Source organism: Rhamphochromis longiceps, linkage group LG2 (assembly GCF_057381845.1).
Source record: "Rhamphochromis longiceps isolate RC_006_pf linkage group LG2, R_longiceps_female_GT1.1, whole genome shotgun sequence".
NCBI classification, from domain to species: Eukaryota; Metazoa; Chordata; class Actinopteri; order Cichliformes; family Cichlidae; genus Rhamphochromis; species Rhamphochromis longiceps.
In genome coordinates this window covers 40,737,727-40,764,528 of record NC_140558.1, presented here as the reverse complement: position 1 = coordinate 40,764,528, position 26,802 = coordinate 40,737,727, and the positions used below count along the sequence as shown (strand labels likewise).

At 39.5% G+C, this 26,802-nt stretch overlaps 5 protein-coding genes across 16 annotated transcripts in view; 2 read left to right on the top strand and 3 right to left on the bottom strand.

Moving 5' to 3' along the window:
• The window catches only part of med12 (mediator complex subunit 12), a 38,793-nt gene extending 36,923 nt beyond the window's left edge, over window positions 1–1,870 (top strand). For all 6 annotated transcript variants that reach the window (XM_085429051.1, XM_085429050.1, XM_085429047.1 and 3 more), the window contains exons 42-43: window positions 1,305–1,386; window positions 1,479–1,870. In XM_085429051.1, the coding sequence (XP_085285177.1) occupies window positions 1,305–1,386; window positions 1,479–1,516 (120 nt within the window). In that variant the 3' untranslated portion in view covers window positions 1,517–1,870. The remainder of the gene's footprint in view (window positions 1–1,304; window positions 1,387–1,478) is intronic.
• Window positions 1,871–1,954: 84 nt separating this feature from the next.
• Window positions 1,955–5,538, bottom strand: mars2 (methionyl-tRNA synthetase 2, mitochondrial). Its single transcript, XM_085429052.1, has 3 exons — window positions 5,094–5,538; window positions 4,421–4,755; window positions 1,955–4,078 (listed from the first exon to the last, which is right to left on the bottom strand). The coding sequence occupies exons 1-3, from the start codon at window positions 5,368–5,370 to the stop codon at window positions 2,900–2,902; spliced, it is 1,791 nt and encodes a 596-aa protein (XP_085285178.1). The 5' UTR covers window positions 5,371–5,538; the 3' UTR covers window positions 1,955–2,899.
• A 2,664-nt stretch (window positions 5,539–8,202) lies between these two features.
• Window positions 8,203–12,087, top strand: LOC146677972 (magnesium transporter NIPA2). The gene is made up of 6 exons (XM_085429031.1): window positions 8,203–8,360; window positions 8,558–8,690; window positions 9,934–9,990; window positions 10,291–10,381; window positions 10,636–10,796; window positions 10,918–12,087. The coding sequence occupies exons 2-6, from the start codon at window positions 8,558–8,560 to the stop codon at window positions 11,550–11,552; spliced, it is 1,077 nt and encodes a 358-aa protein (XP_085285157.1). The 5' UTR covers window positions 8,203–8,360; the 3' UTR covers window positions 11,553–12,087.
• Window positions 12,088–12,304: 217 nt separating this feature from the next.
• timm8a (translocase of inner mitochondrial membrane 8 homolog A (yeast)) lies at window positions 12,305–13,604 on the bottom strand. The gene is made up of 2 exons (XM_085429043.1): window positions 13,382–13,604; window positions 12,305–12,772 (listed from the first exon to the last, which is right to left on the bottom strand). The coding sequence occupies exons 1-2, from the start codon at window positions 13,490–13,492 to the stop codon at window positions 12,611–12,613; spliced, it is 273 nt and encodes a 90-aa protein (XP_085285169.1). The 5' UTR covers window positions 13,493–13,604; the 3' UTR covers window positions 12,305–12,610.
• A 3,610-nt stretch (window positions 13,605–17,214) lies between these two features.
• Window positions 17,215–26,563, bottom strand: btk (Bruton agammaglobulinemia tyrosine kinase). 7 transcript variants are annotated; one of them, XM_085428955.1, is made up of 20 exons: window positions 26,452–26,563; window positions 24,807–24,884; window positions 23,829–23,880; window positions 23,457–23,620; window positions 23,227–23,334; window positions 22,581–22,662; window positions 22,344–22,469; window positions 22,196–22,257; window positions 21,920–22,107; window positions 21,467–21,529; window positions 21,225–21,279; window positions 21,062–21,141; window positions 20,607–20,734; window positions 20,159–20,230; window positions 19,577–19,748; window positions 19,184–19,403; window positions 18,996–19,060; window positions 18,786–18,904; window positions 18,209–18,366; window positions 17,215–18,114 (listed from the first exon to the last, which is right to left on the bottom strand). In XM_085428955.1, the coding sequence occupies exons 4-20, from the start codon at window positions 23,595–23,597 to the stop codon at window positions 18,043–18,045; spliced, it is 1,911 nt and encodes a 636-aa protein (XP_085285081.1). In that variant the 5' UTR covers window positions 23,598–23,620; window positions 23,829–23,880; window positions 24,807–24,884; window positions 26,452–26,563; the 3' UTR covers window positions 17,215–18,042. The 7 variants fall into 7 exon arrangements, with proteins under 7 accessions (XP_085285081.1, XP_085285099.1, XP_085285088.1 ...); XM_085428973.1 differs by having other exon boundaries at window positions 23,457–23,615; XM_085428962.1 differs by having other exon boundaries at window positions 24,807–25,814; window positions 26,452–26,534.
• Window positions 26,564–26,802: the final 239 nt, after the last annotated feature.

Here is a 26,802-nt window from a genome sequence, read left to right as displayed (position 1 = left end):
TTGTTAAAGTTCTCTCTTTCTCTTATATTTAATAAAACCACACTACGGACGGACAAGCGACTGTTTTTATGTGTTGTCGTTAGCAACAACGACAGTAACACCATCACGTGTCCGCTTGTTTATGTTCCACATAAACCTTTCACAATAAAGCTCAAGATCCTGTTGAGACTTTTCAAAATAAACTGAATCACGTGAAAGAGCAGATTATTTACGGATGAGAAGTAAAAAAGAGCCGTCAGGTGCTAAAAAATAAACCTTAGACTCAAAGGTCAGAACAGGCTTCTCCCCGCAGCACGCCGTGTAATAAATACTCATAAAGAAAACGGCGGCCGTTACAACTTATGTCTAAAAATGTATCGTTTCATGCATCGGTTAAAACTCCAGCTACACGACGCGCAGCTGGAAACACTTCACGCAAGTCGAGCTGCCCGAGATTCACATAAATTACAGAAAATGTTACATTTTTGTGATTTATATCGTTATCGGACGATAGAATTCTTATATCGGGATATGAGATTTTGGTCATATTGCACAGCCCTACTCACAAAGCAGGAAATGGCTATACAAAGTTATCACTGCATTTCCAAGTGCCAAGAACTGGAGTGAAAAGTATCATCAGGAAATTCTAAGAGAGCCACACAGCACAGAAGGCGGCTGGCAGAGGTAGGAAGCGAAATGTTTCTGGAGAGAAAACCGATGAGAGATGTGTTTAAAGACCCCAGAACAACTGCCAAGACACTAGTGAATTTGTTAGCCAACTCGACAGTCACTAGGATCCTGCACTGAAAAACTCCACTTCTGCAGAAGAGACACTTTAAAGCCAGACTGAAGTGTGCTAAGGACAACCTGGAGAGGGACCATGCATACTGGAAGTGCATCCTTTGGTCAGATGAGATGAAACTAGAGCCAGCAGCAAAACCGGGTCTGGGTCATCACTTTGTCTTACAGGATGATAGCAATCCAAAACATACGTCATTCCTGGTGAAGAACTCACTACCGAAGACCAGCGTGAACGTTATCGAGTGGCCGATCAGTTTGTGATCATTTACCAGCCCACTTGAGCATTCAGGCACCCCAAATATTCAGTTGCTGCTAAATGGCTGCTTTTTAAATAAATCAAGGTTAAAGGAGAGAGACTGGCCAGTTTTACTAAGGTTTCTGTGGACTATTGTCATCTTGCATTAACCCTGGGTTAGTAGGGCTGCTCTGACTTCCAAGTTGGAAATCCAGCTTGAGTTTATTTAAAATGAGTTAATTTGGATAAAGGTGCAAAAATAGTTTTAAGTACCCTCTCTCTCTTTTAGTTCCCACGACAGGGAATGCAGCAGACTCAGCAGCAACAGCAGACCGCAGCGCTGGTCAGACAGCTGCAACAGCAACTATCAAGTAAGTCAGAAACCTCTTCAGTGGCATCTTCTCACATTTCTAATGCGTGTTCATTGTTCCACATTTGTAAACCTTTCCCCTCTGTTTTCCAGGTACACAACCATCACAGGGCACCAACTCTTATTACTGATAATGTTTGTTCATAGTGGTGGGCAGAGTGGAGGCCCTGCTCTGTGGATTGGGGGAATACATGTGTCCTGTCCCATGAAGGTAGTTAGGAGGGATGACTTGAAGGCACAAAGGACCACCAAACAGATTAACGAAATCCAATATTGACCACAATCAGAGATGATCTTGTGTCACTTGTGTAATTATAGAATATCAATGGAGTGATCCTTATCTGAAGTAAACACGTAATGCTTAATGATGGAGCCTATGTAAAGAAAAAAATTACCACAAATTATAAGAATAATGCAATTTTTTTTTTTCAATTTGTACAATTTTTCTCAGTTTCGTGTATTTCTCATTAAAAATCATGTCAGTTTTTAATGTCTGGTACTTGTGTTAGCTGCCTCTTTTAAAACCGGGTAGTGAAAGTTTTTATCTTTCGCTGCTCTTTTTCAAGCTCTGGGAGAAGGAAAATGACAACGAGTGCATAAAATGTATCAAACTGATGTAAATACCACCGTAAATGACTGTTTTGTAAAAGTGTTCCAATAATGAGTAAATAAAACGGTGTTCTTATTACAAGGACTGTGAAAGTGAACCAGCTAAATGGGACTGAGGCATCAGTTCATTATTCACGTCTGTGTGTTTAATATTGGGAGAGAGGGGGAAGGCATACTGGTAAAGTTGGTGTGTTTCCTCAGCTTGCGACCATAGTGATTAGTAAAAAGAGTGGAAGGACACTTTGACTAACAACTGTTCAGAGACTGGGCAGCTATGAAATATGTAGTATTTAATTATGTTTTTTTTCAGTACAACTAATCTTGGAGTTTTCAAAAAAAATTTCAACACAGAAATACAAACAGCAAGGTGTAAAGGCCCTGTATACACGTGTAACTATACAGGTGTTTTCATTTCAGCTTAACAGTGTTTAGAATAGAGTTTCAATCCAGACAGTATGACATCCAACAGTAGAATAAAAAGATGTTGAATCATGGCTCCATTCGGTTTAGAGTGATGATATTAAAACAAAGGCTTCAGCTGTTTTCAGACAGGAACTGTCGATTTTTGGAATCCGAATGAGACTGATGTCCTTTCTCACATGTAGCACTCAACAAGAAATGACTTCAGATATATTCTCACTACTGGAAATGTGCTGCAGTATAAAGTGTGCAGATAGCAGTGAATGCACTTAGGTACTTTGATGCAAGCGCAATCAGATATAAACCCTTATCCTAACGAGGTTTTAGATGAAAGATGGCCTAATGTGCAGTGTGACTGAGTTAGATCTTTGTGTTCTCACACCCACCACTGAGGAAAAGGTTCATGGTTGCAATGCATGTGTGACAACTCTCACACTGTGAAACTTACTTTTGAGATTACATTAAAAAACAAACCCACACCATCCTCATTTCAAATTTGCAGACTTTTTTGTTTTCTTAGGTTTTTGTTTATCGGCATTATGAGGTTCCAAGCGACTGAAAAGCACTCCGCTGTCAGATCCTAGTGCTCTTCCTTCAAAAGGACAGTCCATTCCTTGGTACCTCGCCAGGAAGTTCAGACCTGCCCAGCTCCTCTCATGCAGTTGCACCCCAAGTCGTGACAGCAATTTGTTAGAAGTCTCTGGTACAATTGGCTGGAGAAGTGTGCCATATATCCTCAGACACTCAAGAGAGATATGAATGAGGGTGTCTACCCAGCGCTGGTCTTCATTGTTTTTCCTATCCAGTTTCCAGGGTGTGTGGCGCTGGACAAACCCGTTAGTGAGCCTCACACAGGCACTGATGGCCTCCAGAGCTTTGTATATATGCATAGCCTCATAGTGCTTTTCCACCACAGCTGGGAGTTTCTGTATAGCATCCAACATGTGGTAGTCTTCATGCACAGCTCTGCCTCCGTGTGCTCTGGGGAAGGACTGAGGACAGAAAGAGGGGTAGACCTGAGCTGGGTTGAGAGCTGGTGCCGTGCAGCGGTTAAGCAAACCACCCAGAGAGTCTGCGAGCTCTGCGTTGAGCAGCTTGGCAACTTTGTCATCTGTGTAATCACAGTCCGAGTCAGGAACACCCTGACGCAGGAGAAAGTATCTCATACCATCAGCTGTAAACATTTGTGAGCGTTCAAGAGGATCGACCACATTTCCCAAACTTTTAGACATCTTCTTTCCTCCTACTGTCCAGTGGGAGTGCACATGAATCACCTGTGGCAGTGGCAGTCCAGCTCCTAGGAGAAAAGCTGGCCAGTAGATGGCGTGAAATTTTAGGATGTCCTTTCCTATAACATGGCGGGCCACATGCCACCATTGGTTGTGTTTTTCTGGATATCCTGCTACTGTGAGGTAGTTCACCAGAGCATCTAGCCATACGTAGATAGTCTGTTCATCATCTCCGGGGACTGGGATCCCCCACTGAAGACGGCTTCTCTGACGGGACACCGAGAGGTCAGGAAGGTCTTCCTGCAACCACTTAAGTACGGCCTGGTGAAAACGCTCAGGCTGTACAGCCTGAGGATTTCCTCTGAGCCAGTCAAGCAGCTGAGATTGAAACGCAGACAAGCGAAACATATAGTTCTCCTCTTTCATCCACTCCACCTGCAAAACAGTGGCGAGATAATCTGTTTTTGAAACTTTGTTAATGAAGTTAAAATAGCTTCATATAAACACTGAAAAGGGGAAAACGGATAAAAATCTCCATTTCACAATTCGTTTGGGAAGCATTTTCAGTGTTTATTTGGCAGGGCAGTAGAGCACAGACAGGAACTACATGCAGTAAATAGTCTGTGGTAAAATCGAACCCATTGTTAGGCTCCACGTACTCAGCAAATGTCACACACTAAAGATTAGAGGCTCAAGTTAGCGTATTTTTCCTAGACTTCTTAAAGCTCCTCAAGAGACAAAAGGAAAAAGTTGTTTGCACGGTTTGATCGAAATTACCTTGTGTCCACTCTCCAGCGACACTTTGATCTCCTTCCCTAATGAGTCCAAAGCATCACCGACTTGAGAGGGCATAAGAAAGCTTTCATCTTGCGTGGAGTACCAGCCTTCGTAACTCCCCTTGTAGATGAGCCCTTTGTTCCACAGCACCGACCAGAAATGCTCCACAGCCTCACGGTGTCTCTGCTCGGTGGTTCTTATGTAGTCTGTGTACGATATGTTGCAGCTACTGAAGAGATGTCTGAACTGCTTGGACACACCCGTGCAGAAGGTCAGGGGATCTTTTCCTGCAGCTTCAGCAGCTTGTTGGATTTTCAAGCCATGTTCATCAGTGCCTGAATGTATGACAAACATAACAAGAGCATCATCAAAAGTCAACTGAGCAATAATAATGGTTAAAATTAAAATGCATTCCACTCACAATCATATAAAACAGAAAACGAACTAATTTACTTTTTCAACAGTTTCAAAATGTCAAAATTATAAGGTGATCACAGAAGAGTTTTATGTCAACATCTTAGTCTTTTCTTCTCTGTTATACCATTTTCTCGTTTGCCCTGATCTGTTCAGTGTAAGGCTTAAAATGGTGTATAACAAAGACCTTAATACCTATAGACACCCATTAATTAAAGTAACATGAAAAACGAACACTTAGCGTAAATGGAAGATTTACCTGTTGCAAACTTTGAGTTAAATCCCTGCAGTAGTTTGTACCTGTGTAAGCAGTCTGCTAAGACAGCTGAGTAAAGGTGTCCTAAATGAGGTGAAGCGTTGACATAGAAGATGGGAGTAGTTATATAGTAACTTCTGTCATCTTTGCATAGCTGAGTGCTCAAAGCAGCGCTGCTCCGATGTTCCCAGAGAGGTGGAACCGGTGATAAAAACTGCTTTTGATGGAGTCTGTAAACCGCTCTACATCCTCTGGTAGCAAACAGAAAGGGGAACCTCATAGTTGGATACCAAGCGACGTCCACATGAAGACCAAAACACGATACTGAATCCACGTAGTGTAGAGTGTTAGCGTAAAACCGGCAAATTCAGTTCAATGTAACCCTGGAATCCATGTGTTTCATTGCCTGTGAAGGTTGAGGCTTCTTCCGGTTTCTACGAATAACAATAATTTGTCCAATGAAAACGCTGTATGTTGCGCATTGACTATCAACCACCAATCAGATTACGAGGTGTATTTTCCCCCTATTTCTTTCTTATTTTTCCTTTTTTTCTCTTTAATTTAGTGTTACCGCTGATATTCTAACACATATTAAAAAAAGAAACTATACAAAAAGCAAAATATTTACGGTAAAAAAAAAAAAACTACATCGATTTCAGTGGGACGTTTTTTTAAACTTTGAATTTATTGACAAAAAACAGACTAGGAAGTTGACATGTGCACAGGCACATGGTTTCAGTGAGGTAAATACAAAGGATTTGTTTTTTTTTTAATCCACTCATCACAATTAAGTTGTTGAGTTGTTGCATATATTAATACAACAATGTGCTTAATAAAATGCACATTGTTGATGTGATTATTATTGGAGCACAGTTCAAACAAAACTGTGATTGTTCGAATCTTCTTCCAAACCTTGGCAAAGTAGTGACACATCTGAATAACTTGTTCCCCCCTTTCCTCACTCAAACCAGATCCTGGGATACTTGAATTCCTCCAGAAACATGTCCCCACTCCAGAGTGAGCACTCCACCTGTTCTGGCTGAAGACCATGGCCTCAGACTTTGAAGTCACAAAACACATGCAGACTGGTTGGCAAACTCCCATGCACACTCAGTTATCCTCAACAGGATAAATAGATGGTCCAGCGCTCCACCAGCGCAAGAAAACAACATTGCTCTTCCCGAATCTGGGGTTCAACTAATGGACAAACTCTCCTTTCCAGTAACCCCGCTTCCTCTACAGAAGACGTGTCAGTAGGATTAAAGAGGTTCACAAAGTATTCCTTCTACTGCTTGTCTATGCCCTTAGTCGAAGTCAGCAGTAGTGGAGCACTGCTTTCACCGCCTGATTTCCTGATGATTGGCCAAATTTTCTGGATTTGGTGGATTTACTGTATCCACTGATAGCTTCGTCGAAATACGAATTATTTTGTATTGGTGAGTCCAGTGAGCGGTGTCAAACAAATCATTTTTGCTGGCAAAAAGAAACTTCCAATTGTCAATCATTATTACTAACGAGAAGTTAGTATGCCTTGGCTTTGTCAAGTTAAAAGATATTTTAGAACGTTCAGCACCACTTCTGAAAAGATTTAAGTGGTCCTGTGTATATGTTTGACTCTGTATATATACTTTTGTCCCAGTGTGGATTAGAGAAAATCCAAAATAAATCCAAATTTTTATTGCTTTGTAAAGTCAGTGAACATGTGTTCCATACAATTTAATCTACCATGGAAATTTTTCAAAGAAATCATCAAAAATTACCATCACATTCATGCCCATGACAAGTAAACTCCTGACCACAACTGTATATCTACTTAATAATACTGTAAATATTATTAAATATTGATATTGCCTGATGTTATCAACTGTCAGCATTATTTAAGTAATGTATAATATTTTTTTAAGTTTACATATTAAACTTACAAAAATATTTTCCAATTCTCCAGAACCAGAAAATGTAGATTATAAAATTGTAAAAGTTTAGATTTTAAAAAGGTGATGATGGTTGCCTTTACGTGGAATACTAATATACTAATACTAATAGCTAAGATTGATTCATTTAAGCAACTTTCTAAATCTACCTTGCTGAACTTTATAATAGTTACTATTACAAAGGTAGTAGATCCAACCCTTGTGAGCTAATAAAAAATGTGTTTATTTTTAATAAAAATTATATAGTAACAGTGTTAAAAACAGTGTAGGACAAGGCAACAGGGTCGAATAGCTATATTTGCTTTATTTGTAGATAATGTAATGTGGAATGTAATGTACTGTGGAAGTCAGGGATGAACGTAGTTAATAAAAGAATGAAACTGTGAAATTCATTTGTCTTCTTTTGATAATATGGGTAACAGGGACTTGTAATGGTTAGAGTGACATACTTTAGTCAGAAAAGCTTGGACAAATACAAAATATGTCAAAGGGACTGACCTTTGGTCTACCATTGGTGTTAGCACGGGACTTGATCATGTCACTTCTTCTTTATCATGCCACCTCATTGTTTTGTCTCTTCCTTTTTGAGGCTAAATAGGTTTCGGTAACAAGTCTGCACATATTTTGTGGGAACTTGCTGTGGATATATACGTTTTTTTTTAAACTATCCTGATGTTTAGAAAAGGTTTAAAAAAGGTTGAACAATTATAGATATGTTAACGAATTCAAAACAATCAAGTTAATGTAAAACTCATTTAAAATCCTATAGTGTATAAGACATGTCATTATCAGCAAGTAGGGACAAGAGAAAAATGCAATTTGTCTGTGTTTTAAATAATATTTTGGAACCACGTTTTAAACAACTAGGTACATTTTATCTTAGTAGAAGTGTGTTTTACACAACAAACATGTTGTCGTATTTCATACAGAAAATGTCCTGCAACTGTAGACTGACCCTTTACTGTTTTATCAGTATCATATTCTAACACCTTTCTCTGTTATTTCTTCTACGACTTTCTTTCCAGTACTTTGTTGATGTTATTAAGGAAAACAGCCATTATAACTAAATATCACGAAAATAATTTAATCTGTAATCCCGTATGAAAACATGGCGAGCAGCTGTTTGTTTGACCGGTAGCAGATAACCGTTTCCAAGACGATCACAAGGAAGTTGCTTGGTGACGACCAGCCAATCAGCTGCTTCTCCTCCCGCGGTCCGCAATGAATGTGACGAATAGCTTTAATGTGACGACGGAGGTAAAACATTTCACAAAATGTGACGTTAGCCGACCGGCTAAAGCTGAATTGCACTAAAACAAACTACAAGCAAATCAGAGCGGTACGTACTTTCATATTGCTCCGCTTTTACGGTCGTTTTAATGGGTAGTTTCAGTTCGTCGCGGTACGGTCAGCCTGTCATGTGACTTCTTTAAACATGAGCTTTCCGGCGCTCGATGCCTGGAAAGTTTCGTGTTTGAAGTAGGTCGACCATTTTTACACCCGGAACATGTTTAACTGCATTATCCGCTGTTTCAGATGGAGGTGACGCGGTTGGACTTCTACATTGGCCTCTCACTAGCTGTGAGCTCCAGTGTTTTTATCGGCTCAAGTTTCATCTTGAAGAAGAAAGGCCTGCTCCGATTGGCCAGCAAGGGGTCCATGCGAGCAGGTGATACAACAAAACTCAACTGTAGCGAAGTTTATGCGAGCGCGCGAAGAGATTTTTAGAACACGTAGTTGTATCAACAATAACTACAACACGATAAAGTAACCCTTAAAGCTGAATTGTTATTGCAATTGTCATGATGGAAATGATCCAGCTTTCATTATCAACAGTAAGATGGAGGGAGCTTAGTTGTCATGCAGCTGTGTTGCATTCACATACTTTGAGACTCTTACTCGCTTAACTATCACGTAAGACTAAAAATTTAATCATTGCATCGAAGTCTGACATTTTAGAGGGAAAATGACAGAATATTGGACTTTTCTGTGACAATAAACAAGTCAGCTCATCTAAAAAGCACAACTATGAGAAAACGTGGCATATTAATTTGAGAAAAAAATGTAAGAGATTTCCTTGTGACTTCTCCTATGTGATTCTGACACCTAGGTATGCAGAAACCACTGCACTGTAGCACCAAAGCTGCTAGTCACAGTATGCCAGTGGTATTTAACCCTGTTTTACAAGAGTTTACTAAAAGACACACCCATCTGGTACAGTAAAGATTTATCCCTTATTACAAATGAAATTAGATTTATTTATGTATGTTTTTTAAACAAAGAATGGATTTACTTTTTAGGGATTTACTAGTTAACCAGGAGTTAATATGTATAATAAAGCTTCAAGACATAGAGAAGCATTAAATGCTTACATTTAAGAAGCAGTAAATATGTAATATTTTGCTTTTGACAAAATGACTCAAAATGACTCATGGACTATAGTTCTTCCATAAATACATAGGCATTTCTATTAATGTCTTATTACTGTATTATTATTATTATATAAACAGCAGTTTAGCTTTTTGATATGGAATTGATTTAAACTACTTTATAAAACCTCGGGCTTTGTAACTGAGAACTTTATATCATGTTTTATGAGTTAATCATAATCCGTAAGGTCCTTGAGATGTTGGCTGTTTTGAACTGCATAAATAAAATCGAGATAAGTTGTGGAAAACTACAGCTATATGTTGTAGTGCAAAAGAAGACAGGTGTACCTGAATAATAAAAATATACTACAGCGGGTATCGGAAGGGCTGTGCACATTCAAGCTACCGCAGTACATTGTGTAACTTATGATTAGTAACATTAACCTGGTTGTTCATAAATGTACCAACAATGATGGTTTTGAGGGCGAAATCTGCAGCTGTTATTGTGAAATCTACTGCAGTTTCTCTTTGTGCAACTAACAGGTCAAGGGGGCCATGCTTACCTGAAAGAATGGCTGTGGTGGGCAGGATTAATTTCAAGTAAGTGAATCTTTGGCAGATTTAATCCTGCCCTGTAAACGGGCAACAAGGTCAGGATTCTTCCTAGAAACACTGTCTTCTTTGTTTTCTTAAAACAAAACAAGGCATTTGTGGGTTGTTTTTTTTTTTTTTTGCTGGTGACGTGGCAGTAAGCACTGCACCCACACCAAATATTCCAAGTACACATTCCTTCAAAGAGCACATTTGCACATGTGGGTTTGGAAGAAAATATTTAACCTAAGCAGCTGCACCAGATATGAATATATCTGCATGCTAATGACGATCTTTGCTGTGTTGCAGTGGGAGCTGGAGAGGCTGCCAACTTTGCCGCATATGCATTTGCACCAGCCACACTTGTGACTCCACTAGGAGCATTGAGTGTACTTGTCAGGTAAACGTTTTAAAGGTTTAATGTATTATGTTGTATACTAGTATTATTAATGAAGGATGCATGTTGGAAATGCATCTGAGATTGAAAATGATCCCCAATAAATACAGTATATTTACTATGGTTTGAAATATCTATATATTTGCTAAAAGCTGTTGCTTTCACTTTTTTCCACTATGAAAGAAATACCCTTCTAAATATGGAACAGTACCATTTGTGCCAATGCTGCCTCTGCTGTGTATGTTTTTCATCTCCAGTGCCGTGCTGTCCTCTTACTTTCTGAACGAGAGGTTGAATGTGCATGGGAAGATTGGTTGTTTGCTTTGCGTCTTGGGCTCCACAGTCATGGTTATCCATGCACCGCAGGAAGAAGAGGTGGCTTCCCTCAGTGCCATGTCTGAGAAGCTCCTGGATCCAGGTATGACCAGACCTGCTTTGCTGTGATCTGATTAACAACACTGTGGAAGCTGAATCCCTGAAAGGAGCTAGATGTTTGATTTTTTTCAGGTTACTAACTCATTCTTGAATGCTCCCGTTAGGTTTCATTGTGTTTGCTGTGTGCGTTGTGGGAAGCAGTCTGATTCTTATCTGTGCTGTGGCTCCGCGTTTTGGACAGAAGAATGTGCTGGTCTACATCCTGATCTGCTCTGTGATTGGCTCGCTCTCTGTGTCTTGTGTCAAGGGCCTGGGCATTGGCATTAAGGAGCTGTTTGCCGGGACAGCGGTGCTGAAGGAACCTTTGTTCTGGGCCTTAATCATCTGCCTGGTAATCTGTGTCAGCCTTCAAATCAACTACCTGAACAAAGCCCTTGACATTTTTAACACATCACTAGTGACTCCCATTTATTACGTCTTCTTCACCACGTCTGTCATGGCCTGCTCGGCCATCCTCTTCAAGGAATGGTTAAGAATGAACATAGATGGAATAGTGGGAACAATCAGTGGGTTCTTGACCATCATTTTGGGAATTTTTCTCCTCCATGCCTTTAAAGACATTACATTTACCTGGGATTCCCTCCCACTTTATCTGAGGAAAGGTCCTCAGGGCTTTCCATGGGGCCAACAGCCATACTTGGCTCTTCCCAGCTATGACTTGCAAGCACAAGACGAGATGAATCTTCCCAGAGAAGGAGCCACAAATGGAGGGTGGGGTATACACCAGAGAGCACCTTAAAGAGGGCCAGTATTGTTATTATCACTACAAAGTCATTCTAAAACTTTAATGCATATCACAGCTTTACAATCTATCTTACAAAAAAGCGAGGAGGATGGGAGAGGAGGCTTTAAAATGAGAGTAATGCTATCAGTACACTGGATTTTATTTAAAATTAGTTGTCCACATCATACTGGTGTGTACATTTGGGGTTTTTTTTGTTTTTTTTTTTTACAACATATTGAGTTAAAAAGTAGCCTTCACAAGCCAGATTGTGCCTTCTGTTACTGAAAACTATAACCAAAGTTTTGCACCTTTAGCTTTCATCATGCTTAAAAATGTGTGAGCTTATTTAAATGCAGTCAGTGTTAAAGTCTTAATTTGCTCTGAGTCGATGATGTCAGTTACTGAATTACCTCAGTATTACACACAAACCACACCAAAGAATGCTGTCTACTTGTATAAATGTCTACCTAATGTGTGCAAGCTGTAACAAATTGCTGCGTTAACTGTGTTTTGGATGTTTGATAATGCCGATTAAAACACATTTACAACATCATGTCACTGCACTCTTCCAAAAGATGGACAATATTGTTTGGTTTTTCTTTTTGTTAAATTTATTTATTGCATATGTTCAGCCTCGGCTGCTGATCATGCCTCTTCTGTCAAGACATCTTTAGTTCCTTTCATTACACCAGCATGTAGTTAAGTCCTCTTGCTGCAAGTAAACCCCCCAGCAGGCCAGCTTAGTGTGTTTTTGCACATTTTGTGAGTTTTCACATTCAGACTCAGTTTTAAAGCTTGAGCTCTGTGACTTGACAAAAACAGAGTTTAGGTTTGTGGCTTTGTTTGTTTTTTTCTCAACACTCAGATGCCAGCAGAAGACAAATAAAAAAAACTACAGGAGTCCATGCTCGATGTTACTTTCAGGCACTTGTATGAAAAGGTAACACTTTAGATTCCTTTTCCCCCCATTGGCTGGACAGTTCTTCAAGGTACTGTACAGACAGCAGGGTCAGAGGTACGGTCCCTCTCAGAGCAGTGCCCGCGTGCCTCGTTAGCGCTCTGAGAGACAGTTTTTAGTCTGACATGGTCTCTGAGAACGACCCCCGGCTCCTCTGAGTCTGTTCCAGTCTGTTTAAGATGAACTGGCTGGTGTCGATGAATCGCTCCACGCAGTTAACAAAGCACGCTTCCGTCCTCGAGTCCAGCTTCGGCCCGGGTTTATCCATACACTTCTCCTGGAAACAGAGACACGATTAAAAGGAAATGTAACGGCAAGATTGGATACAGCGCCAGAGTTCCTGTTACAAAGTACCAACTTTACGTCAGCGCGTGATGTGCCCCAGCTGTGACCTCAGCACGCAGTGCGGCACTCCACGATTCGGACGTGTTGCTCAGACACTCGAAGTCGAAGCCAAAAGTGTTTTTAAACCAGTTATTCAGGAAATTCTTAGGCGGTCCTTCGTGACCTCACACGTCTGCCTTTTGCCCGCTTTGACATGAACATTAAAATACTACATGTCCGTCCACCTCGCTTCACTCCGATACTCCTTATCTAAAGCGCCAGCTATACCAAGCCGGGGTATAGTGAATAGTATAGTGTCTCTAACACTTTATTACTGAATCCCTGCTTTGACATAGCGGTAAGGGTCGCCTAAGAAAAGCGGTGCGACCCGGTGTTTGTAAACGGCTAAAATCAATTTTTAATATAGTTTTCTGTCCAGTAAAAACGGAAGCCTAAAATTGTGTATAATATAAGACACACCAGCCATCAGTCAAAAAAACCAGATATATTTATACACATAGCAAATGGCAGAGCTGAGCTGGTAGCGTAACGCTCATCTTACCCAGCAGACCTCCGTCATTTGATGCACCAGCTGCTGAAATCGTTGTTTCTGAGACTCGATTTCGATGAACTGCTGAAGCTGAGGGTCAGCTGTCGCTCCCTGGCTGTCCATACTTGCTTATAAAGGGGTCGTACTAGTAATATTTTGCAAACTGTAAATGCTTAATGGCTTTATTGCTGACCTTCACGTGTGTGTGCACGACGGGAAACGGGAAGTAGTTCAGCCAATCACAGAGCACGTTTGTGTGACAAGCATCGTCATCCTGTACACGTAGACTTTCGTAACAACTGCGGTCAAGTGAGCCCTCACTTACAAAGTCACATTCAGGATGCAATGGTCTCTGTTCCATCAGCCATATTTTATTGGGCCAATTTTGTAACAGATATTGAATGGAAAAAAGTTTGGACTTTACCACAAAGGTTTTTCTTGACAAACAAAATTAAAGAGATTTCCTTTAAGTTGATTCATAGGTTTTACCCTACCAAACAATATTTGTCCAAATTTATGGCTGAAATAAATGTAAATTGTACCTTCTGTCAAGAGCAACCTGAAACAGTTTCTCATCTGTTTTGGTCGTGTAAATTTACGTGTAAATTCTGGAAGGATTTCCACAAGTTTATTACTGACTCTGTTCTCCCTAATCTTCAACTGTACTATAAGGATGTTATCTTTGGCTATTATAATTTTAAAGACAAGGACAATGATGCTTTCTTCTTTATAAATTTGGTTTTATTTTTGGCAAAATTTCATATACACAAAAGCAAAGTCCTCGGCAGAAAGCCTGAACTTCTTGGATTAAAAATGGAACTTGCACAATATATAAGGACAATCTCCTCATCAAAAAACACGAAGGCTCTCAAGACTGTTAACATCTGTAACCGATTGAAACTGCTAACTTGATTTTGGCTCTTGCAAACTTTTGTTTATTTATGTTCCCCTTGATTTATTTTATTTTTTGTACTCACTTTTGTCTCACTGTCTTTGTCACTCTTTCTGTTCCTCATTGTACTACCACAATGTTATCTTTTATGTGATCCCTGTTTTACTTGACTGTATGTCTATAATGTGATAAATAAAGTTTAAAAAAAAAAAAAAAACAACTTACGAAGTCACAGTCAAGCTAGCCGCTCCGCCAGCCGCACCGAAAATGTGGTTGCACTACTCTTACGTATATTACGGTATGGGTGAAGACTGGCTTAGAAACGAAGTGTTTTCTGTCCTGACACTATTTTACTTCACAATCCACTCCCAGTTTTGGTTTATCTCCACTTTCCCCCCTATGATCCACAGCCCAAATTACCGTATGATTCAGAGAAAATTAACAATAAAATTTGCCCAATTTACTCAACTGTACTCTTATTATTCTCATTTTTGAGCTCAGATTACAGGAAAACTGTAAGAGGTGACACAGATATTTCACTGGATTATGACTCTGGGTGACCCCCACTCTGCACCCTGTGATCCACAGCAAAAATTACTGTACGGTTTTTGAGAAAATTGATAGTAAAGTTTGCACAATTTACTCTACTGTACTCTATATATTCTCATCTTTGAGCTCAGCTTACAGGAAAACTATAAGAGGTGACACAGATATCTCACTGGATTATGACTCTGGGTGACCCCCACTCTGCACCCTGTGATCCACAGCCAAATATACTGTACGGTTTTTGAGAAAATTGATAGTCAATTTACCCAATTTACTGTACTGTACTTTTAATATTCTCATTTTTGAGCTCAGATTACAGGAAAACTGTAAGAGGTGACGCAGATATTTCACTGGATTCTGACTCTAGGCTGTCGCCACTCTTCACCCTGTGATCCACAGCCAAAAATTACTGTACGGTTTTTGAGAAAATTCATAGCAAAATCTTCCCATTGTGCTTTACTGTACTCCACATATTAACATCTTTGAGCTCAGATTACAGGAAAACTGTAAGAGGTGACACAGATATTTCACTGGATTATGACTCTGGGTGACCCCCACTCTTCACACTGTCATCCACAGCCAAATTTACTGTACGGTTTTTGAGAAAATTGATATATTTTTTGGGGTTTTTTTTATTTCAGATGGTCAAAGTAGTAATGGAAGCATTCCCAAATAAACCAGAAATGACATTTTTGACGACAAAAAAGAGATGGCCCAGGCACGAAGGACATTTGCACAGACAATACTTGAGGCCTCCGGTGTGTAATATCTTCTTCAAATGGACATATTTATTTGTGTCAAACTGATGAACACTAACACACACACACACACACACACACACACACACACACACACACACACACACACACACACACACACACACATATATATATATATATATATATATATATAATTGTTTTATGTTATCTACAACAAAGTATTTGACTCTGTGTCTTAAAGATTGTAATTGATTAAAACATAGAATTATTTACTTAATGTGTTTATGAAAGTTCATATGTTTTTGTTTACAGATCCAATGTGATAACCGCTGGTTCCATTCTGAAGGCCTGGACATGACAAATGAACAGCTCAGCAGTGCTCAGAAGACAGAGTGGAAGTGTGTGCTTTGTGTAACCTAATTCCACACGCAGTGAAAGCTACTTGAATAATCTGCTTATAGTTGTTATTGGTGTTTTGAGGAACACATGTGTAAAACACAATGTGTATAACATTCTTGCTTTGTGCACGTACTTCAAGTATTTCCTTTTTGATTTTTTGGGTTGATTTGTGTGATGACAGATAATGAATAACAATATATCTAAACTGTGTAGTAGTAATATGAGAAATCAGTAATCTGAGTAATGTAATTTCTCACCCTGACCGGTTGAGGCAGATGGCCGCCCCTCCCTGAGCCTGGTTCTGCCGGTGGTTTCTTCCTGTTAAAAGGGAGTTTTTCCTTCCCACTGTTGCTCATAGGGGGTCATATGATTGTTGGGTTTTTCTCTGTATGTATTATTGTAAGGTTTAACTTATTATGTAAGTGCCTTAAGGTGACTATTGTTGTGATTAAGCACTGAATAAATAATGTCTAAAACTGAAGTTGATACTTGAGGTGGTGTGTGAATGACATTTTGAAAAATTTAAATTGTGTGTGGAAAGAAATTTCTTGTAGTTAAGCAAATACTTCAATGAACTCATTTTGTTTGGTAATGGAATAGGATTTAATTTTATCAGAAATCCATACAGTAATTGTTGCTGTGGATCACAGGGTGCAGAGTGGGGGTCACCCAGAGTCATAATCCAGTGAGATATCTGTGTCACCTCTTACAGTTTTCCTGTAATCTGAGCTCAAAGATGAGAATATATAGAGTATAGTACAGTAAATTGTGCAAAGTTTACTATCAATTTTCTGGAAATCCATACAGTAATTTTAGCTGTGGATCACAGGGTGCAGAGTGGAGATGGCCTTGATTCAGAATCCAGTGAAATATCTGTGTCACCTCTTACAGTTTTCCTGTAATCTGAGGTCAAAGATGAGGATATTAAAAGTACAGTAGAGTAAATTGTGCAAAGTTTACTATCAATTTTCTCAAAAACTGTACAGTAATTTTTGATGTGGATGACAGGGTGAAGAGTGGCGACAGCCTAGAGTCAGAATCCAGTGAAATATCTGTGTCACCTCTTACAGTTTTCCTGTAATCTGAGGTTAAAGATGAGAATATATAGAGTATAGTACAGTAAATTGTGCAAAGTTTACTATCAATTTTCTGGAAATCCATACAGTAATTTTGGCTGTGGATCACAGGGTGCAGAGTGGGGGTCACCCAGAGTCATAATCCAGTGAAATATCTGCGTCACCTCCTATAGTTTTCCTGTAATCTGAGCTCAAAGATGAGGACATTAAGAGTACAGTAGAGTAAATTGGGTAAATTTTATTGTTAATTTTCTCTGAATCATACAGTAATTTGGGCTGTGGATCACAGGGGGGAAAGTGGAGATACACTAAAACTGGGAGTGGATTGTGAAGTAAAATAGTGTCAGGACACAAAACACTGCGTTTCTAAGCCAGTCTTCACCCATACCGTAATATACGTAAGAGTAGTGCAACCACATTTTCGGTGCGGCTGGCGGAGCGGCTAGCTTGACTGTGACTTCGTAAGTGAGGGCTCACTTGACCGCAGTTCGTAACAGCCGTATCCATTTGAGGGTGTGTTTACGCGTTTGTTTTCAGTTCGGTGAGGATAACGCCATCCGTGAATACAGCAGGTCTGTCGCATGGTTGGAAATTTTCATTCCATCTTTTGCACATTTTCATTTTTAATTTTCATTCCACATGATGATGTTTCAAACATTTCAAAGCCTGGTATACTTGGCTTTTATTTGTGCAATACATATGCGCGTACAAAGCTTGTTTAGACATGCAAAGATGTTTACACATTCAACAAATATTTCACAAAATTCACTACATACATACAAACTCAATCCGGTGCTCTTTAATAAAATGTCCACAATTGAAATGCTACTCTATAGGAATGTACTTCTACTTATGGGATGGAAAGGATAGTATAATCAGTGAGCAACAGTGATATTCACAGTACACATATTCACATTTCAGAGGACTTCGCTGTGCTGTTACTTTCACTGACTGTTATCTTTCCAGGGGCATCTGAAGATACGACTCTGTGGGCTTCTGAGTGAACTGTCGATGTTTTGTGCTGATACATTATTCGGAGTCCTACTGGAGCTCATATAGCAGATCCTGAACAGTCAGCGCCAGCTCCTGAAAGTTTGGTCTCTCCTCTGCTTTCTGAAAGGAACAGCAAAGGAAACCTCTAGGATTAGGGCCAATATTAAATGTCAACTCAACCGAGAGTTGCAATAAAATATGAAAATTCACTTACATCAAGCCAGCAGCTTGACATAATGCTGTAAACTCTTTCGTTGGCCAACTGGGGGCGAAAGAGGCGCAGGCCCCGGGACACCTGGTCCACTATTTCCGTGTTGTTGAGGCGCTCATAAGGAAGCCGTCCCAGAGTGTACACCTCCCACATTAAAACCCCTAATGGATTATATAAATGGTTAGAATTTAAAATCATTATGCTTTTATGCAATTTGAGCAAACAAAACAAAACAAAATATAAAGGTCAAAAATAGATATCAACAGAACAATAAAACATTACATGCATAAAAATATATATTTTTAAATGAAGGTATTAATGCATTAATTGTAATATAAATTCCCGATGTATGTATTTAGTTTTCCATTTAACTATTTAATTACAATTTTAAAGAATACTTTTGTTAGCACATTTATTTTCCCTATGTATTCACCAAAACTGTTTTTATACAGTAGAGTAATTATTAATTAACCTATTAAATCATTTGCACCTTTATTATTTTTAATACTGAAGTTTCTGTGTCCACTCACTTTGAAGTACATCAATAAAACAGTAAAAATATATACAGTATATTACTTACCATATGCCCAGATGTCAGACTTACTGCTGAATTTGCAGTAAAGAAGGACTTCGGGTGGCGACCAGCGGACAGGGAACTTTGAGCCAACCGAGCTTGTGTATTCATCATCTAAAACATACCTGGAAGGTTTGGAGGAAGAGGATTTTAATATTATGCTGATGATGTACCAGTGTGTCTTGTTCTTTTTGCAACTTATGTAAAGTGTTTTACCTTGATAGCCCAAAGTCAGTCACTTTGACAGTGCCATTTCCATCTACTAAACAGTTCCTGGCAGCCTGGAGATAAAACAAACAATGCTTTTGGTTCAGGAATAATCATTAAACCTTCAGCGTTATCTTTGGGTAGCAAACAGGATTTTTCTTTTTTAAGCTTTGACACAGTGGATCATTGTCTCTCACCAGGTCTCTGTGGATGTACTGGTGTGACTCGAGGTAGGCCATGCCCTCAGCGACATCTTTACACATCTCTAGCAGCTGGATGCTTGTTGGGTGCTGCTTCAGGCCCTCCTTGAGGTATGTGAGGAGGCAGCCGTTTGCAAGGTACTCGGTCACTATATAAATAGGCCTTTGTTTGGTGCACACGCCATAGAGCTGGACCAGGTTCTCATGGCGAAGCTTCCTTGTTTGAGCAAAAAGAAGAAGGAACTTAAGCACTGTGAGCTGGGTTTCCTCAAAGACATTATAGGAACTACCATTCCCAGTATGACAGATCAGTTTTATGAGTCTTGTGCACAAACAGACTCATCTTAGAGTGAGTTAGACATTCAGCAATTATCATTTAGTTGTGCTTACATCATGATTTTTGCTTCTTCTATGAAATCATCTTCTGACATGGAGCCCTCTTTAATCATTTTAATGGCCACATCGTGCTGTCCCTGCCACTTCCCATACTTCACCACTCCAAATTGTCCAGATCCCAACTCCTTGATGAAGGTGAGGTAGCGTGGGTCAATCTCCCACACACCTACGTCAAACAAGAGAAAATAATTGTGCTCTTTTAGCATGTAACGACCTCATTAAAATAACTGCTTGACACGTTGTATATATCTTTTTAGCGCTGCTGCTGAGAGATAAATGAGATGCCACTCTTGGTTACCATAAACACTAGAAACATTTTTCCTTTTATCAAACTAAAAACCAGGTAATCAGGTGCACAGACAGAAAACCATTTTTAATCTTCTGATCTCATACTAGGCACAAAAGTGTAATAACTTTGCCAAATATACTAATAGCACAAAACACTGTTAAAACAATGATCAGTATCTTACATGTTAGCTTTTATACACTCTCTGAAAGCTGTTATAATAAAAAAGAATACATTCATAATCCAAGAAAGCAGGTGTAATTAAATTTCATCTGCAGTCATAATCTTACCATAACCAAGGCCTGCTGTGGATGGGGGCCGTGCCCGGTTAGATACGATGTGTTTCAGTCTGCTAACCATGCCTAGTGGGGAGATAACAAAGCCACATTACCTATTAAGATAGTCATTTTTGAAAAGATGACTGGAATATGAATTGCAAGAATGAACTAATTCATTGAGCTTTGACATGTGAGTGAAAGGGCTACAGAAGACGTTAAAAAAGAAAATAAAAAGCAACTGTAAATTTAAGTTAAATAAAGTGGAGATTAATAATAAAAAAAGAATAATTAAACCCACAAAATTTCCAATGGCCCCCTACCCCCCACTCAAACTTGCTTATGACTCATTTCCTTTTTCCTGTTACCGTAACCAAATTTGAAAATGAGTTTATTGTGTAACAAATACCACAGTATTAAAGCTGAGACTATGTATCCATATGGCCCGGGCAGTTATATTGACCTGCTGCGTTGTGCTGGTGATAGTTGATGAGCTCTGCGATGGTGTTAAAATTATGCTTTTCTGCCAAGTAATACTGGCTCTGCTGGGTGGTGCAGATGTTATAATGTCGGCAGCTTCCAACAGCTTCCCTGTAGAGAGAAGAGTAACACGGGTGGATTTAGTTCGCACGTTTTCACTGGAACCACCGAACAGGAATGATTTATCATATATGCATAATTAGGTAAAATGTCCTCAGTGTTCTGAACAGGGTAGCTCAGTCTTGGAATTTAAAAAAAAGTACCGCAGACACATTAGTCCTAGTTTTGCATAAGTCATTTACATCTCTCTCCCTCTGTGGGCCACTGTTTCCTCTTTCATTACAAACAGTTCTTCTTTTCATGCGTTCACACATGACCGGAGCGAGTGGATACACTATATAAATGGTAGCAGTGTTTAACACCGCTAAGCTTACTCACCCGCCACCCCTTGTGAGCAGAGACACAGTGTATTTCCCAGCCTTGCTGGAGTCCCGCACCAAGAAGCCTCCATCTTTGTTCTGATTACAACAACATATTTCATAAGTTTTGACTTAAACACAGTCCGGAAACATATTTTTGGCAATGACAGTCATGGGTTTACCTCAGCCTTTAACAGTTTTTCTGCTTGACTACGGTTCATATTCTTGCAATACCAGCTGTCAATAAAAAAAATAAACAATTTTTAATTCTTCCTGAATGTTGTTGTATTAGTTCAACAATAAGAAATTAATTAGAGTGCAGATAAGGAACCAAGAATGAGTTAGGTTAAAAATAATAAAATGTATAACCATATGTGACATTAATACACCTATTTAGGGGCAAAGCAATAACACTGATACTCACTCGAATCTTTCTAGCCCATCTTCAGCTTCTACAACATAATTGCTTGGTATATAACCCTCTTTTCTGGAAAAGAAAAGAACATTAACAGATGGCACATGCAAAACGTGAACTTCTTCTTAACACCAGCAGATTCTAACTTTTACAAATCATTCAAGTGAATCGTATATTATATAAATTCATTTCTACTTGTTATGCAAAATTTATGAACTAACGAGCCGTGTAGCCCCGGAAGCCACTTTTTGAACGTTCTCTTATATAAATTATCTTTAATCTGTGTGCTTCAAAATCATCACTGATTATCTGTCTTCCTCATTATAATGCTTGCAGTTGGTTTACTTTAGCCTCCACTGTAAGTTTCCAGAGTTGACCTAGAGATTTTTGATTTGTCTGATGGGCTACGTGCGGTCACACTCTTCTTACGAGACATCTTTGGGTCACCTCTAGTCAGCTTACCCATATTTGTCTCGAGCTCTCCACCAGTTTGCATCGGACTTTTCCAGGATGGTGTACTCCTCATCCTTCCTTAGCTCCAGGTCTTGTGGTGTCATGGGTGTGTAACTGTACTCAGCTACAACAGTCATGCCTGCAGAGGACGCTGGTGGGTCAGGAGGCTGTGGAGGTAAAGGACGAGTAGGCTTTTTCTGGAAAAAAAAAAAGATAGCTTTTTGTCATATAGAAGAAAACAGTGTGTACTTGGTGAATGTTCATCTCATAGTCCTAGGTCTATACCTCTGCTGGGGTTGGAGGAAGCGGCTTCCTTGTTGACCTTCGAGATAGCTGTGATGTCACTCCTATGAAGGCATTATTAGATATATTAATTTAAAAGTTTAGGACCTGATCATTTTAGACTTTAAACTAAGGGGAGTCTAATTCTCACCATTCTTACTATCAAGCACTTTGCAACCCATGGCCTGTTTAACTTCCTGGTGGCAGCACAACCACACCCCATCAACCCAGAAGCATGGATGGTACTTCTGCGTCAGATCGCTGTTGAAGCGCACCACTGTACACGTATACGGCCACAGAGTTTTTCAGATACACAAGATATGGTCATGTTCATGAAAGATGATACGAGATACGGTGACGAAATGCGAGAATAGACATGCACACTTACATTCTTTGAGCTTCTTTATCCACGCAACCCGGGTGTCTTCAGTCTTAGAAAATATATACAGTGGCCCTTCATCATAAATGACCTGTGGAAAAATCCACAGCGGAGCAAGACGGCAATTTTCAGTATTTTTTTTCTTTATTTTTTTCAAGTTTGGTATTGCAGAATAGATTGCTGCAAGTGTGGCAAAAGTCTCTTCAAATGCGTTAGCGGAAATTCAACACATGAACCCACGAAGTGTTACTTTGCTTTTTCTTTAATTAAGACATGTTTAGCTTGAACTTTTACTATTTATGGCAACATTGGCACTAAAAGCCCCTAGCTCATCTGAGTGTGAGAGGAAGTTTCACTTCTTAACAATTAACTTTCACAGTGTTAACTATTGGAGCACCGAACAGTCCTTGGAGAGCCTCACTCATGCTGCTGTGTGCTGCTCGTACGTGTTTTTTTTAATAGAAAGTGTTTGTTGTTCTTTTTCTGCAGCTCTATTCTTATATAATCTTCCTGTTACGTGTTCTGGCCCGAAGCTAAACAGCAGTGAAAGCAAGCAAAGTGTATATTTTATATAAAGTTTAATCGGGTACAAAGCATTTGCATTTGACTCTTGTTTATAACTTCAGTAATGAAAATTGGATTGAAAAATATCTACCTGGAATGGATACATGCGCTCTTGTGGGGCATTGGGCTCTGGCTGGACTATCTCTACACACTTGATCTTCTCTAGGTCAACTGACCCTTTCAGACCTTTTCGCTTCTGCTTAACAGAAGAGGAAACAGTCAGGTAAGTCCAAGATAAAGAGCCAAGTGTTTATTTGGTGGCCCAAGGTTGCCAGCCAACATTAATATGAAACGAACCTTTCTTCAGTTCTATATACATACCATTTTGTCTGTGTCAAAGTCATAGTAGGATATTTTTTCTGCTGTGAGAACAAACATTCTCTCTTTGTAGTTTAAAGGTGAGGTCTTCTTCTTCTGTTGAGATCTTTTAATGAAGACTTCTTCCAGTATAGAGTCTGACATGATTCATTCAGGATTCAGCTGCACTGGAACAAGTGACAAATGGATACGTTTAAAACACAATGCTTCTCCACTAAACAGCATGTTCACACCCCGACTACAACAGCATCTGTAATTCTGCTGAGAGCTGTGACTGGCTCAGCATTATGACAAAGCCTCAAGTTTTGCTGAACTTTACACTTATTCAGTGTTTTCGTTTCCTTTGAAAAGCATTTTAAAGAATGTAATACCTACCCACTGTTCATAGAGTTGGAGCAGTGCCACTGCAACAGGTGAAAGTGGAGATCTGGAAAGAGATGAACAGGCATGCAGTGTTAGCGCATATCGCTGTGTGATTAGGTGTAGTTTGCATAAGCCCTGCTTTTCCTGACAGCAACATCCTCGGTTTCCAACATTTGCCTCTGTGGCACATCTGTTTCTCTTAGCTGTTACATCCTGGTCATCTGGATACAGTATTTAACTCCTCTTTGCCTTTGGAATGGATATCAAGTGCCTGATTTGTTGATCCAAAAACCTGGCTAAATACAGTAGTATAGTTCTTTCATTTTATATAACTATACAGTCTAGACATGATTCATTTTTTGTTTTACTTCTAAATAAAATTTGTTTGCTGGCAAACATATCATGTAATATATCACTCCTACTATCAGAAGGCTTCCTTCCCCTCGGGCACATTTATACATTTTACCACGCACATAAGATAAGTAGGCAAATGAAAAAGGCTCTCTTTTTGCTTTATGGCAGTGTAGTGTGTCTTGTTTGCAGCACCTCCTAACCACCAGCGCTGAAATGAAACTTGCACCTCCAAAACAAGACACATTGATAGAATCTGAGTGAAGGGGAGCATACAATAATTAATTGTTGTGGAAATTAGTAACATAGCGACATTAACAGCCTGATATTTTAGGGGAAATATAGCTAGCTGAAACTTAATTCAGTATAAATAGTACTGCAGTGACGGTACACGCAGAAAATCACGACAACTGATGAAAACAAAGCTGAAAGATATTGATGATAGGTTGGGAAGCAAAGGCTTCTTTGGTTCTGACCAATGCAGAACTAAAACTAAAATCTCACCAAATGACCAGAAGAAAAGCCAAGGTATTCCCGTCACCACATTGTTCTAAAAGTGCAACAAAAGTGCACCAATGCGGGGAAGTTATTTGTTACCGGTTACCGCTCAAATGTGAACTATCAAATTCTCAGACTCACCCTCGTTACACGGCCGAGCGCTCACTGTGTGTCAGTTTCTGTCAGATGTGTGCGCACTTCAACTCAGCCTATTTTCAGCTTAGTGAGAGAGAGAGAGAGAGAGAGAGAGAGAGAGAGAGAGAGAGAGAGAGAGAGAACTTCCTTCTATCATCTGAACTGTAACTGTGGCACTACGAGAAGCTTCTGTTGCTCTCTGCTAACAGGGAGTCTGACATTTCTTCACACTCGAGTGACACTACCTGCTGGTGTTGTTTGTGCCTTCATGAGCAGACAGAGGTGTTCCCTATTCTGTGAAACATTGTTTACTCATTCCTCATTTAACACGACCCGTCTTTTCTCACATCACTAACTCGAGTGAAGGTCAAAAAACTCTGAGGGCGCACGCCCAAAACTTTGATATGTGCCTCTAAATCAGTGAAGCCTTTTGACTGAAACTGTGCAGCTACCAATGCATCATGGCTACTCAGAGGAGATTATTTTTTTGCCTTTTCTGATGGGAGTTGACTCATGGTGGCTGACACAGACAAACTCATAGGGAAGTTGCATCAGTATTGCTTTGCAATATGAAGAGAGAAGAAACCCTGTGGCCTGCACCTCTTCTTACCTGACAGTATCTCTCTTTTAAATTTTGCTGTGCATGAGTTGGACATTTGAAAAGCATGTAATGTACCAGTTTTGGCAGGTTCCATTTGTAATTTTACTCTTCTGTGTGTGACCTAGACTATATAATCTAATACAGGCCAACTGTGTCACTACACCCTCTGTGTGAAAGGCAATTAAGTAGCAAATAAATCATTATAAATGGTCATTATTGCATTTTTTTATTCTAAAGTGCACAAATTTTGACTGCATGATGTCTGATGTGAATGACACAGCAGACACAACCTTATCATGAAAGACTAATGTTAACAGGAACCTGTAAAGATGCTGTGTTTCCTGATGTTTCCTGGTAGATAAGTGCTATGTGCAATAAAATGCGTACTTGTGTATGTGTGTTTGTGTGTGTCTCTGTGTGAGCATACGTAACAAAGAAACAGACAGAGAGAAAAAAAGTGAGTAATGTCACAAGACTGATTCTAACCACAAAGAATACTCAGGCATATTAAAATACCACATAAGTTTAACATTGTGGTGACTTGTGAGAACTATTTGTCAGGATACGAGAATTTCCTATGATGCACACGTAAGTATTAAAAATGACAGTTCAATGCAAGATACCTGTCATGGAGAGTCAGTAACTGTGTGAAAGTACAACCTGATTAGCGATAGCGATTTGCTTTACATTTAACCAGTTTCTGCTACAAAGAAAGCACTTTGATGAACAGTGTCAGTGTGTGCACATAAAGGATTATCAGCACTCAGCACACAACAGTACGTTTATGTCCAGAAAACATTCAAAACTTTATACATCGTTAGACTTTAAGCTGAAAATGTCACTTGTGGATTCATAATTTCATTGGTTATTTCACAGGATTTGCATACAAACGAAATTACAGTGGGTTTCAGTTGAGTACTTGCACTAATCTATGCTACTTTTGGCCTCGGTCTTTCAGATGAAGTGTACTCAAAGGTTGCTTCTCTCATTTATAGTTCTATGAACAAAGTGCGACTAAAAATACTTCCTTTAGAAACAAGTGCTGCTTACCCAGATGTTGAAAAATGACACACATCAGACAACTGCAGATGCTGAAGCTTGAAGAGTGGCATGGACCTTTGCCTCAGTAGCTGGCTTTCCATAAAATGTGTGTTGGTCTGTGATGCAAGAAGCTTAAAACACACCCACAGAGAGGAATCGACAGGGCTTACTTCCCCTTTTTCTTGCTGCTAATTTTCATATCAGCCTTCTGGACAGTTTTGGTGATAAGTGGAAGCGGGCTAAACATTAATGCAAGGCCATATTTGGTTGTTACATATAGTTACACTGTAACCTGAGTGGATTTCTTAGTTTCTCACCTGCTTATTACGTTGTTAAAAGATATTTCAAAATGATAACTTC

Excerpts from the sequence above, each read along its gene's own strand:
- mars2 (XM_085429052.1), bottom strand. The coding sequence starts at position 5,370 with ATGAGGTTCCCCTTTCTGTTTGCTACCAGAGGATGTAGAGCGGTTTAC. Across the intron at positions 4,756-5,093 it reads TAACTCAAAGTTTGCAACAG|GCACTGATGAACATGGCTTG; the intron begins GTAAATCTTCCA and ends TCATACATTCAG. Across the intron at positions 4,079-4,420 it reads CGCTGGAGAGTGGACACAAG|GTGGAGTGGATGAAAGAGGA; the intron begins GTAATTTCGATC and ends ACTGTTTTGCAG.
- LOC146677972 (XM_085429031.1), top strand. The coding sequence starts at position 8,558 with ATGGAGGTGACGCGGTTGGACTTCTACATTGGCCTCTCACTAGCTGTG. Across the intron at positions 8,691-9,933 it reads CAAGGGGTCCATGCGAGCAG|GTCAAGGGGGCCATGCTTAC; the intron begins GTGATACAACAA and ends TGCAACTAACAG. Across the intron at positions 10,797-10,917 it reads TGAGAAGCTCCTGGATCCAG|GTTTCATTGTGTTTGCTGTG; the intron begins GTATGACCAGAC and ends TGCTCCCGTTAG.
- timm8a (XM_085429043.1), bottom strand. The coding sequence starts at position 13,492 with ATGGACAGCCAGGGAGCGACAGCTGACCCTCAGCTTCAGCAGTTCATC. Across the intron at positions 12,773-13,381 it reads AAATGACGGAGGTCTGCTGG|GAGAAGTGTATGGATAAACC; the intron begins GTAAGATGAGCG and ends CTCTGTTTCCAG.
- btk (XM_085428955.1), bottom strand. The coding sequence starts at position 23,597 with ATGTCAGACTCTATACTGGAAGAAGTCTTCATTAAAAGATCTCAACAG. Across the intron at positions 22,470-22,580 it reads GATAAAGAAGCTCAAAGAAT|TGGTGCGCTTCAACAGCGAT; the intron begins GTAAGTGTGCAT and ends ATACGTGTACAG. Across the intron at positions 21,530-21,919 it reads AGAGCTCGAGACAAATATGG|AAAAGAGGGTTATATACCAA; the intron begins GTAAGCTGACTA and ends TTTCTTTTCCAG.